The sequence below is a fragment of the Arachis ipaensis genome, chromosome B06 (assembly GCF_000816755.2).
Source record: "Arachis ipaensis cultivar K30076 chromosome B06, Araip1.1, whole genome shotgun sequence".
Lineage (NCBI taxonomy): Eukaryota > Viridiplantae > Streptophyta > Magnoliopsida > Fabales > Fabaceae > Arachis > Arachis ipaensis.
The window spans coordinates 115,602,498-115,615,105 of NC_029790.2; the positions used below are offsets into that span (position 1 = coordinate 115,602,498).

The 12,608-nt window shown below is 35.6% G+C and overlaps 2 protein-coding genes across 5 annotated transcripts; both read right to left on the reverse strand.

Annotated features, from left to right (window-relative positions):
* LOC107604892 (calcium-binding mitochondrial carrier protein SCaMC-1) lies at nt 769–5,386 on the reverse strand. 2 transcript variants are annotated; one of them, XM_016306606.2, is made up of 4 exons: nt 4,308–5,386; nt 1,651–2,439; nt 1,471–1,561; nt 769–1,352 (listed from the first exon to the last, which is right to left on the reverse strand). In XM_016306606.2, the coding sequence occupies exons 1-4, from the start codon at nt 4,771–4,773 to the stop codon at nt 1,304–1,306; spliced, it is 1,395 nt and encodes a 464-aa protein (XP_016162092.1). In that variant the 5' UTR covers nt 4,774–5,386; the 3' UTR covers nt 769–1,303. The 2 variants fall into 2 exon arrangements, with proteins under 2 accessions (XP_016162092.1, XP_016162091.1); XM_016306605.2 differs by having other exon boundaries at nt 769–1,359; nt 4,308–5,378.
* Nucleotides 5,764–9,125, reverse strand: LOC107647323. 3 transcript variants are annotated; one of them, XM_021104840.1, is made up of 5 exons: nt 8,519–9,111; nt 8,271–8,444; nt 7,346–7,736; nt 6,561–6,842; nt 5,764–6,401 (listed from the first exon to the last, which is right to left on the reverse strand). In XM_021104840.1, the coding sequence occupies exons 1-5, from the start codon at nt 8,990–8,992 to the stop codon at nt 5,992–5,994; spliced, it is 1,731 nt and encodes a 576-aa protein (XP_020960499.1). In that variant the 5' UTR covers nt 8,993–9,111; the 3' UTR covers nt 5,764–5,991. The 3 variants fall into 3 exon arrangements, with proteins under 3 accessions (XP_020960499.1, XP_020960498.1, XP_020960500.1); XM_021104839.1 differs by having other exon boundaries at nt 5,764–6,842; nt 8,519–9,107; XM_021104841.1 differs by lacking the exon at nt 8,271–8,444 and having other exon boundaries at nt 5,764–6,842; nt 8,519–9,125.

Here is a 12,608-nt window from a genome sequence, read left to right on the forward strand (position 1 = left end):
TGAAAAAAAGAAGACTACAAATTAGGCCATTGTTGTTACAATATTGTTACAATACTACTTTTACCCTTCTCTCTCTCTCTTATATATAGACACACACTTTGCGCGATCCCTTTAGTTAGTTACCTCATTAAGAAAATTATAATTAATAATTCAACTTTGCTTATTCGACCTAATCACTTTCCATCATTATGTAAGTATGAAAGCAACGTACAAAAGGGCAAGATTCATGGAAGTGCAAGGAACAAAAAGGCAAGCCTACTGCGTCTTGCATCAACCCAAGGTTTAAAGAAGGATCACATGGAGAGAATATAATTTAAACAGCCTAACTATATAAGTGCAAGAAATAAGAATAAAATACAAATAAAATCAATTATAAGAGTCAGATATCAATATGAGCCACTAAATATTACAAGGTACAATTACAAAATCGAATCATCAGGTTCGTATACCTTTCTATATCATACAATATATATATACACAAACACACTTAATAGTCCTTTTAATTAATTATTTCGTGAAGAAAATTGTAACTAATATATAATTCAATTTTGCTTAGAGCATTATAAAACAATTCTTCGGCTTAAACAGATTCAATAATTATAAAACAGTTTTTTGGCCTAAACAATGTCAAGTGTAACTATGTATATGAAGGGGAGTACAAAAGGACAAGACTCATAGAAGGTGCAGAGAGCAAAAAAAAACAGTTCGTTGCGCAAGCATTCTGGGTGCGCAAGGTTCAAACAAAGATCATATCCAAAAGGTATAATATAAGCTGTCTAGCCTGATAAGGGCGAAAAGTAAAAATAAAAATAAAATCAATTATAAGAGTAAAATATCAATATGAGCCACTAAATATTACAAATTACAATTACAAAATCGAATCCTCTGATCCGTATGCCTCTCTCTATCATACAACAAAATGTGCTAATGGATATGTAGCTTCACATTATTTTCATGAAGCACCATGCAGGACAAACCAATTTCGTCCTCCCAAGAATTTTGAAGAAAACAATGCTATTATATGAATGAATTTAGACAATTGTCCTAATAATCAATTGTGTACTTTATTCTTGTCATCATTATCATTGTCTTCATTGCAAAACAATTCCAACACTTGCAAAAGTCAGCCATGTCAATAATAGTAATATCTTCAAATGAAGCAGATGCACGAGTAGAGTTCTTCACTCCAAATCCAAACCCTTTTTCATAGACTCATAGACCAAGTAAGTGATACTTGCCGATGGCACCACTTTGAGTAGGTTAGGGAATATTCCTTTGTAGAATCCCCTAAACCCTTCATGTTTCATGGTTTTCCTGAATACATCACCCATTCCACTATAAGTACTTTGAGCCTGCATTCTGAAATTAACAGCTATGTCAGTATATAATTTCCATACAGAGCCAAGGTGATTTAATTTAATTATTAAATATTCAAGTAACAATTTAAGACGGTTTACAGCGAAAGATCACCTTGTTCTGATGACCTGCAACGGGTAAACACATGACGCTCCAAGGGCTCCTGATATAGTACCACATCCCAATTGCACAAGAGGACCAGGTTCTGCAGAAAATAGCAGATTTTCAATAAACAACTGGAGGGCACATCAGGAATAGGGCATAACAAATGAACTAGTTAATTAATTTCTCTACCTCCTTCATGAAGAATATACTTCTTGGACATATCCTTCAAGGTCTCATATGCAGCAAGATCTATACCAGCGTACGGGATAATCCCCAGAAGTGAAGGAACCAGTCCCCTATAAAATGCACGTGGTCCTTCTTGAACCCATATATCTCTGGACAGAGTTCCAAGACTAGGAATCTTTCCACCTTCACAAGCATGGGTTTGTAGTCGTGTTTTAACAAGATCCATGGGATATATTGCAGTTTGAGCAACAGCGCCTGCTATACCACCAGCTAGCAGCCGGCCCATAGTTCCAACATCTGACTTTACCTCTTCTCCTCTAGCATTTACAATGGCAGTCTTCAGCATCTCATAGGTATAAAATCTAATGGCACTCTCAGGGGCAACCTTAAGAACGTTTAAGCCATTGCCTCGAAAAAATCCTAAGAAACCACCTTCTTTCCATATATCTTTTACAGCTGGCATTATACGGGCTCGTGTTGTCTGGACTTGCAATACAACCTTTAGGCGATCAAGGGGGGCTGTTGCTGTGCGTGATGCAGCACCAGCTACTCCTCCTGCAATCAAATACCTACTTGCATGAATGTGCTTACTAATGCCTGCAGGTATAACAGTTTGTTCCCCAATATCAACCATGCATATCCTCTCCAAATAATGGTAAATGTTCTCCATAGTTGCTTCATGAGGGTAAAGCAGCAGAAAATCCCGCCATTCTTCAAATGTTATAACCCCATTGTTATCCTTATCTACACGCTCAACAAAACGAGCGAGCTCCTTATCATCAATCTGGATCCCTACAATAGAGAGACTAGTGTGGCTTATAGAATGAAACAGTCAACAAAAAATCACTAAATCAAGAAATACTAAAACACATAAACAAGACTAAACCAAATAAACTAGAGACCTGCTAGCCAGCTTCAACATTTGCAATAAAGATAGAAATCAAACAGCTTATAGGGTGCAATTTGCCAATCAAACACTGAAGGCAGGTAAAAATAAAATTGCTAACACTCTGTAATGTGTCAATCAAATGACATGCAGAGGTGGTACTTTGATATTTTGACATCAGAGTATGTTACTGTAATTAGTCACGGGCTGGTTTAATATAATAGAACCAAGAAACAGGTAAACCACTTAGTCAAAAGGAGCTGTTTGTGCTCTTGGCACCAAAAACCATCATTAGGTGGTGTTAACAAAACAATCAATGCAGCCTCACGAGGGCCTGGTTACTGAACTTCAGGAAACACAAACACCAGTATCAACTTTATTAACTATTTTAACCAGTGAACTTAAATTTTACTGCCCTAGATGTTGTGCATAATTCTTTCTCAATCTATTCATCCTGGAATAATCAAAACCAGTAAAAGTGAAGCACTCAACACAACTAAGTAATTGGACATCAATTTGCAACTCAAAATAACACATAAACACTAAAAAACAAGAAATCCTTGTTAACCATAAAACAGACCATATTCCTCTCGTGTTCTTCCAGATTTTTTCATTAGAGTGATATTATATGAACATCTAAGCTGTTCACATGGAGTTAACTCAAAATGAACAGAGAATGGTAGTTTGGATGCTCAAAAAAAAATTTCCTTATAAGATGAGAATGAGTTTAAAAGAATGTCAGCAGATACACTATGAACAAACCATACCTTACTTTCTATAACATAAAACTGTGACGCAGTTTTAACCAGATTCAGACAGTCTTATTGGTGTTGCTATACATGAATGGATGAAAAGTTCCATGCTTGGTAAAATTTAGTACACTGTACATCTAACACTTAGGCTGCGTTTGTTTTTCGAGACTAGGACTGAAACTGGGGATTGGGATTGAGTATTGTGTTTGGGTTAGTATTGTGTTTGGTAAGTAACCCTGGAACTAAAATTTCATAGTACGGTTAGTACCGCCAACAGGATACTTGAATTTCTAGGACGAAGACTGAAACTTTAATAATATTTCTTTTCAAAATACTCTCATTTAACTTTTCAAATTCTAAATCTACCCCTCAATCTCCATATTTATCTTAAACTAAACATGATACTAGGACATAACTTAGCCTTGTACATTTAACATTTCTCTGTCTCCCAGTCTCAGACTCTCTTTCAATCCAGCCTATAAAACCAATTGTAAGTTCATAACTACTCCCTCCGTCCAACAATATAAGTCACTTCATATTCAAATTTTGTCTAAATCTAAGTCACTTGAGTAGTTTAAGAATGTCTTAATATCTTTTTCCCCCCTTTATCCCTATTCATTAATTTATATTGAATAATCGTTCTACAAAGAATATTTTAATATCTTTTTGCTCACCAATATCCCTATTCAATAATTAGTAATTCAAATATACTATCTTCACAAAAAAAAAAAATCACCAAATCAACTACGGTATTTGTATATAAATACATGTGTTGTTTAACTCATTTTCAGTGTGTATTTTGTATTTCATGGAGTACAAATGGCTGATTTAGTGGCTGTAAACGTAGTTTTTAATAATTATATATGCACTAGCATTTAAGCTAAGAGAATGTTACCGTCAATATAATCTAAAGTGTAAACACTTCAAATATTGTTGAAGTTAACATCAATGTTAAATCCAAGTAAGATCATATATATGAGAAAGGATACAAAAATACGAAGCAAAAGAGAAGAATTACATGCCTGCTCTAACAAGTGCCTCCCAGAGCTCCTCAGGGAGAATGGATCCATTGTGCTCGACATCGATTGCCTGAAAAATGCGGTAGAGCTCAAGTTCCTTCTCATCCATGTACTTCTTGAACTCATCGTAGTCCACCCTCCCATCCTTGTTCTTGTCACAAGCGTTCAGAAGGTCCCTGGCGTACTTGTACTCCGAAGGAATCTGAAGCGCCGAAAGCCCTGCCTCGATGTGTGCGTATTCCAGGTAACCGCAATTCTCCTTGTCGAAGAACCCGAACATCTCGCAAATACGACTCTCACGTGCCTCCTTTGTTTCCTGTGACGCCAGCAGCACGTGATCCATCGTCACTGGAGGGTTGCTACTGCTCCGCTTCGACGCTCGCGGCGGTGGTGGTGCTGCTGCTGCTGCCCCCTCGCCCTCGCTCTTCTTCTTCGGCTTCAACCCCATCGATGCAAGAGAAGTTACCATAACCAGAAAATTGGAAGACAAAAAATTGTTAGTTACGCTAACGGAATTCGATTCCCCCAATGTGAGTGTAGTGTAGTGTGTTAAAGGAGCAACTTGGCCATTATTGAATTGGCGATGATTAAAATAGTAGCGTTAGGGATCGAATAAAAGAGGAACACGGGTTGGGGAGCAGCATATTCTTCCGCTTTCTGCGAATTGGGGAAATCGGTTTTTTTCCCCCCTTAAAAAAGGAGCGGGGTGGGAATTGGGGAATTCAACGAAACGCGGAAAACGACGACTGGGAACGATGATTGCGTAAACGACGGGAGGTGGAAAGAATTGAACAGCCTTGAATACTTTTCTTCTCTTTTTTTTTTTTCCCGCTCTGAGGGCTTTATGATTCGATGGGAAGGGTGGCGCCGCCGTAGAGGGAGGGAGTGATTATTACCGGCGGTGATGGTAAGATGCGTCTCCGGCGATTCCGGATGTGTTGAAGAACGTGCCAGTCGTCATCGCAGAAAAGAGGATTTTGATTCTGGCGTATAGTTAAAAGAATATTTAATAACATAAAAAATGCAAATAAAATAAAATAATATAAGAACGTGATCGTAGTGAATCCAACAGTGTGAGACGCAGAAAAGTTTGGAGTTTGGAATTTTCTTTTTTATTTTATTTTAATTAGTGTTTGTGACGTGTGAGCTGTGAGATTTTATTTTTGGAAGCTATTTATTATGCAATTTTCCATTTTTCCTAGTGTTAAGTGTATAGCAAACCGCAATCTCTTTTTTTTTTTTTTATTTAAACCGCTTACCATGAATGAATTATTGAATTCAGTTATTTAGAGAAGAAAAATTCATAAGAACATAATTGAAAATTTAAATTTTAAAATATGACCAAAAAGTAGTCATTATTGTTCAAGAGAACGCGTGGTTGGCGTGCTTCTACTCTGGCAACCTTATGCACAAAAACCTACTAATTGTTTGAAAAATAAAATAATTAAAAACTGTATAATAATATATAATATAGACATCATGTTAAACGTGGGAGTAACCAAACCCACAACCACCAGTTCAGTTACATCGATAGGACATAGGAGTTAATAACTTGAGCACAATACACACGCTTCATATACATAGAGGGAGATAAGAAAATAAAAACTAAGTAATAGGAGTTTTAATAACTTGAGCACAATACATACGCTTCATAAGAAATTAAAAAGTGAGTAATAGCAGTGAATATTCAGTTTTGTAATTGATGCTTGAGCTTCTCCAGAGCTGCCATAGCTGCCATTTGCTTCAGTTGTCTCTCCTCATTCAGTCTCCTTGCGGATTCAGCTTCCTCAGCTCTGCCCTTCAATTTTGTGTCAGCTTCCAGCCTCCTTCTCTTTAAGTCACCAAGACGAGACTCGATCGTCGCGCTCTCCAGCTCACAAGATTTCAGTTGGTTCTGCTTCTCGTGGAGCTCGGCCTTCATACGCAAGACTTCTTCGCGAAGCATTTTCCCTTTCCAGTTACATGCTTTGAGCATTGCCTCGGTCTCCACAGTTTCTTCCTGGATCTGTGCAAGCTTCGTTTTCTCCTCTTCGATAATTCGATTGGATTCGTCCAGAGTGAGGCGATTCTCCATGGACTTGTCGATTTCTGCTATGGCTGAAACATTATTGATGTAGTCACAAACATGGTCAGAAAAGAGCTTATAGTCAGCAGAAAGAACAAGCTCCTGCAATATCTTAAAACAGCCATCCACCGCTACTCTAATAGAGTCATGATCATGAATATCCAGGTCCTCGAGTTCTGTGAGAAACTCACGAAGCATATATGACACCATTTTCTTTCTTCTTTCGGCCTCCGACATTAGCTTCCGTTTGGTGCCTTGTGTCACTGTTAGCATAGCACTAACACCTCCAGGAACCTCAGTTTGCATAACATCATCTCCGGAAATCTGACCCAAAACCGTAGTATCGCTACCTCTTGAAGAAAGTTGTGCATCTTCATTAAGGCTAGTGATGGTAGACTGATTGCATTCAGGAGGACTATCGCCGGCAGTTGGGTGTTCAGAATCAGAGATCTCATCATAGGATGTGAAAGTGCCTTCAAAGAAGAGACACAATCAACAAATAAAATTTAGACAATAACAGGAATTTTGGATCATGCAACAAATAAAGGGCTGAGTTTAGGGGAATTTTTGAATTCCAGGCTCCGTGGGGAATGTAAAAAAATTCAGCTGTCCTAACCAACCCATTGAAAAACACCCTTCATTTAAATTAGATCAAGACTCGAGAAGTTCACACGACATCCCTAATGAAAATTTTTAAGAGGTGCTCATCTACTACAGCGAAAGTTAATCTTTGTGATCAAGACAAATGGTGTTGATTACTTGTAGCTTGAGGTGACATTTAATTTTGTTGAAGAAAAAGAAAGGCATAAAAGCAAGTCTCAAGTCTTTCCAATTACTATTCTACAATCACCATGACTTTGATTTAAAGGATTTGGAGTTTGTAAAGAATCAAGTAAGATAAACAAATCAAATGATCCCCTTGGTCTGAGAAAAGCAGCAGCAAGATTATTCCTAAAAATGTGAATGTGCCTTTCACCTGTTGGTGGTGCATTATCACCAATAGCATCATTGAAACTGTTGTTGCCGAAAAGATTTTGTCGGCAAGTTAGCCCTGTTGCAAATCTTGACCGGAATGACTCCGCTTCCTTGTCAAAGTCATCCCAGTTCACATCTTCTGCATCAAGATCATCATCAATAACCTCAAATTTGTTTAAACCAACTTGTCTTGGAGGCGTTGCCTTTGGTGATGTATCGTCACCCAGTGGAACCTCAGGTATGGCGTTCAAGGAGGGAGCCTCGGAAATGTCCATGGCTGTCATGCTTTCTGGATAATCGACAAGTAATTCACCACTCCCACTCAAGCCCCTAATTCGCTGCTTACCACGCAGTTCATCCTCTGTCACAATGAATCCACAGTTTCCATGTCCCTGTTTGAATCAATCAGATATTACAATAAATAAAATTATGGTTACAAAGAAACAATATTCTAGGGAAATCCATGTCCAAGATTTTTTTATAAAAGAACTTCATTAAGATGGTTAGAAAAACAATACAAGGAGAAGGAAGATACAGCCAACAAGATCAAAAGTAGAGCAAGCATCACTTTCAAATCCCTCATCATGAAAACGATATAGATAAATAAAATATGAGCTACCTTTTTTGTATACTACAGATCATAACATGCCTCTACCACCCTATCCTTCCCACTTCCAAATTTTTCTCGAGAACAAAATGAATATTGCAAACTGTAATAGTGTTGTATATGCCTAGAATATGTCAACATCATGCATTTATAAGTACCAAAATGAATATTACAAACTACAAAACAGCATTTAAGTCTTCATGTTTTCTAAAAGAAGTAAAAAAGAGGTCATCATCACAAATGACATAAATCAAGGGCAAAGCTATTAAAAAATAACTCCAAACCAAAAATGAAGCAACAGAAGATCATGCATGCATACCGGTTGAACAGGACAAATAAAACGGAACTTTCTATCAGCATTGGGGTCCCTCTCTTTTGCACAAACCCCTGCACCGCACTCACAAACAGGGTACTTATACGGCGGAGGATCAAAGTATTCTTCATCCCTAGGTGGTTCATTACAGAATCCAATAAACCCTTTACACTGTTTCCCCTAAACTCCAAAAACAACAAAGCTTAGTTAAATCACAAAGAAAAGGAACAAATTTGAAGGGGTTGGAAGCATACCTCTTTGATTGGGCAAACATAGAACATCTTTCCGAAGTTCTTAGTAGACTTTGAAGTCTTCACCAAGCAGAATCCGTACCCACAGCGGCAATATATCTTATCGGGGATCGGAGAGGAACCGTTACTGTGAAGAGCAAGAGGACATTGTCTGTACCAGTGACCTTTCTTGCCACAGTTGAAGCACGTTGAGTAATCTCGTGTTCTTGAACCCTGTTCTTGGGTGGGTCGAGATGGGTTTTCAGGAGTATATGGAACAAATTGAGGTCGGGTTGTGGGTTTGAAAGAGGGAAATTGATGAGAGTTTAGGAGAGCGGGTGATGTAGTAAAATCACAGTGGGGTGAGAGAGTGTTAACTGTTAAGAGTCTGAGAGATTGATTACCTTCTGCAAAAGCCAAAGGCCAAAGCTGAAGGGTTAGTGTTTTCTTTTCACTGTAGTGATGATGTGAGTGGTGAGGGTACGGTTTATTCGACATGGAAATGTGACGTTTGAAAACCAATTGCTTTTATTACTTAGCTGAGAAGGGAGAGAGAGAATGAGAAGGAGGAGAAAACCAATTTCTTCGTTGTGCCTTGATAAAATAAGCGCAGAGAGAATTTAAAAAAACTTGAATCAGATGCCTTCAAAGTATTGAAAGTTCCAATTCTGATTAAAAAAATTAATTTTGATGAACATCAATGAAAAATAGTTTCATATAGAAAAAAACATTTAAACGGTCCTATCTCAAAAGATAATTGCTGTAACCAGGATAAATAATAATGGATGTTCATTTCTAGACAATTCATTTTTTTTTTAATGTTGAAAGGCACAAATTCTTAGGATGAAATAAAATAAACGAGGGTTAAACAACAAACTTTATATACCTGTTCATTCTTGTTCGGATCGAGATGTTCGATTTGGGATGATCGACGACAAACCAACTGACCTCTTCAGGTCAGAAATATCCGACTTCTTCTTTAAGAACTCGGCCAAATCATCAGGAAAGCCCAATAAGGGCCCAAACAGAGGAACACGACCCCAATCTAAAGACAACCCAAGCCTATAGAGATAAAGGTGGTTTCCTTGAAGATAAGATGACTTCACTCAAAGATAAAATAAGATAAGATAATTATCTTATCTCCAAAGAAGTCACTCCTTGATGATCGGATTTTCTATCGGTAAAGAAATTCACAAATATAATCGCGTTGTAAGTATAATTTCTAAACCAACAGAGAATCCTTTCGTACAAAAGTTTGGTTGTTACAAGTAACAAAACCCAATAAAATTTATAACCGAAGTATTTAAACCTCGAGTCGTCTTCTCAAGAAATTACAGGGAAGTATGATTTATTATTGGTTATGGAAAATTGGATATTTTTGGGTTTTTCAAATAAGGAATAAGTAATTTAAATGACGAGAAAAATAAATTAATAACAATAAAATCTCTTGGCAAGGTATAAGAAATTGAAGTCATATCCTAGTTATCCTTATTAGGTGTGATGATAATTGGATTCTGCTCCCACTTTAATTAACCCTTGCTAAACAAAAAAAAGTCAAGTGGATTAATTAATTTGATCCTCAAGTCCTAGTCAACTCTTATGGGAAGACTAGAGTTATTGGAGTACAAATTAACCAGCAAAGAATTTCAATTTCAATCAACAGCTGAGTTTGATAACTCAAGTATTACTAATTACTTAAACAAAGCCAAAAGGGGAAAATATCTTAAATTAAATTAAAAGCATTCATAAATAAAATAAAGCAAAATCAAATCTGAAATACCTTAATTTATATTAATTAGAATATTCAAATCTTAACATGGAAAAATTCATAAATCGAAGCGAAAAGATAAATATCAATTAAAATAATAGAGTAAATAATAGTGGAAGAGAAAATAAACTAAAAGGAATATTGAACCTGTAATTGAAGTAATAACCATAAAGTAAAAGAAATCCTAAATCATAATCCTAAAAGAGAGGAGAGAACCTCTCTCTCTAAAAACTACATCTAAAACCTAAAATTATGTGTAAGCCTCTTGGTTTATATGATGTGTGTTGGATTCCCCCATTTTATAGCCTTTAATCTGTGTTTCTGGACTTGAATCTGGGCCAAAAGAGATTCAGAAATCGCTGGGAACGTTTTCTGCAATTTCTTCACGTGGCGTCTGTCACGCGTGCACGTGGGTCATGCGTTCGCGTCATTTGGAGTTTTTCCTTGTCACGTGTACGCGTCAGTCACGCGTCCGCGTCAATTGCGTTCTGCTCAAGGCACGCGTCCACGTCGTCCACGCGTTCGCATCGCTGCTCTTTTCTTCAAAACTCAATTTTTGTGCTTTCCTTCCATTTTTGTGTGTTTCCTTTCTGTCCTCTAAGTCATTCCTACCCTATGAAACCTAAAAATACTTAACACACAAATCACGGCATCAAATGGTAATAAAGAATAATTAAATTTAATATTTTTAAAGTATAGGAAATATGTTTTCACATATATCATAAAATGAGGAATGAATAGTAAAATCATGCAATTTACATGAATAAGTGGGTGAAGAATTGATAAAAACACTCAATTAAGCACAAGTTGAATCGTAAAATAGGGGTTTATCAACCTCTCCACACTTAAACAATAGCATGTCCTCATGCTAAATACAAGAGAAAAGAGTAAAGGTAATATGGTGGAATCTTATGCAATGCAATCTATTCTAAATGCAAGTTACCTACATGAATCATGCAATTCTAATTATTATCCACCTCTATATATATATATATAAAGCTTACATGTGGTTAATTTGCTTCATATTTTCAAGGAATCATATATGTACAATTAAGGCCAAACCATATTAGAACATGTTCACAATTGAGTTGGGTTCTAATAATTCACAATCTTGCAAGACAATTAACAATTTAAATATGGATATATGGGAATGAGCTATTAAACCCTCACTGGATTTGTGTTTACTCTCTAGTCACTCAGTGTTTGGGGTTAATCACTCTATTCTTTTCTATTCATGCTTTCTAAAACTTTGTTCTTCATCTAACCGATCAACAAATATATAATGTATACATACAAACATCATGAGGTCTTTTTGAAGGTTGTAATGGGGTCAAGGTAAAGGTAAGGATATATATATATAAGGTCAAGTGAGCTATAAATTGAATCCTTGATTAGTCTAAGATCTCACCTAACATATACATATTCTATAAAATTTTAAAACTATCCTAGTCTTCCCATAATTTTTTTATGTCACATATTCATGTACCAATTTTATTTTGATTTTTACTTTCATGTGCATTGATTTCTCTACTAAACTTATTATTGGGGTAATTTTTGTCCCCTTATTTATTTATTTAACTAAGGATTTTTTTAATAAACATATATCAATGGGTAAAAAACGCATTTAAGCCAAGGAGAGAAGTTTATTACGCATATAAGCCAAACAAGAATCTGATACAAGAATCCGCCAAAGCACACTTTAATGTAATTCGAAACAACTTTATTCGAATTACATTCCTTAATAATTCGAATCAATACAACTCGAATTATTTCCAACTATTACGTACAAGTAATTCGAATCAACTTGGAACGAAATATAAAAGCATAATTCGAATTGTCTCAATTCGAATTAGTAGGAACACGTGAGTAGGAGGAAGTTCGAATCAAATTGATTCGAGTTACTCACATTTCGAATTAAATGGTAATTCAAATTACACATTGTGTAATAAGATACTAGAAAAAATACTATATAATATAAAAAAAATATACTAAAAGAAGTATAAAACAAGATTATAGTAAATTAATTTTAGTATAAAATTATTAAATATAAATTAATTTTAACTCCTATTAGTACATTGAATTAAAAATAACATATAAAAATGTACTTGTATTTATTTAATTTTTAATAACATATAAAAATTTAATGACTTTTTAAATATTTTTTTTATAATAGGAGTACATTTTTATATACTTTAAATACTTTATATAAAAATGTACTTGTATTTATAATACAAAAATAAAGTGTTATGCCAATATAATAACATTATAACATTTTAAATCATTTTTTTTCCAGGATTTTAGATTAAAAGTAGCACATGAAAAAGTATTATTGGTATTTTAAAGCTA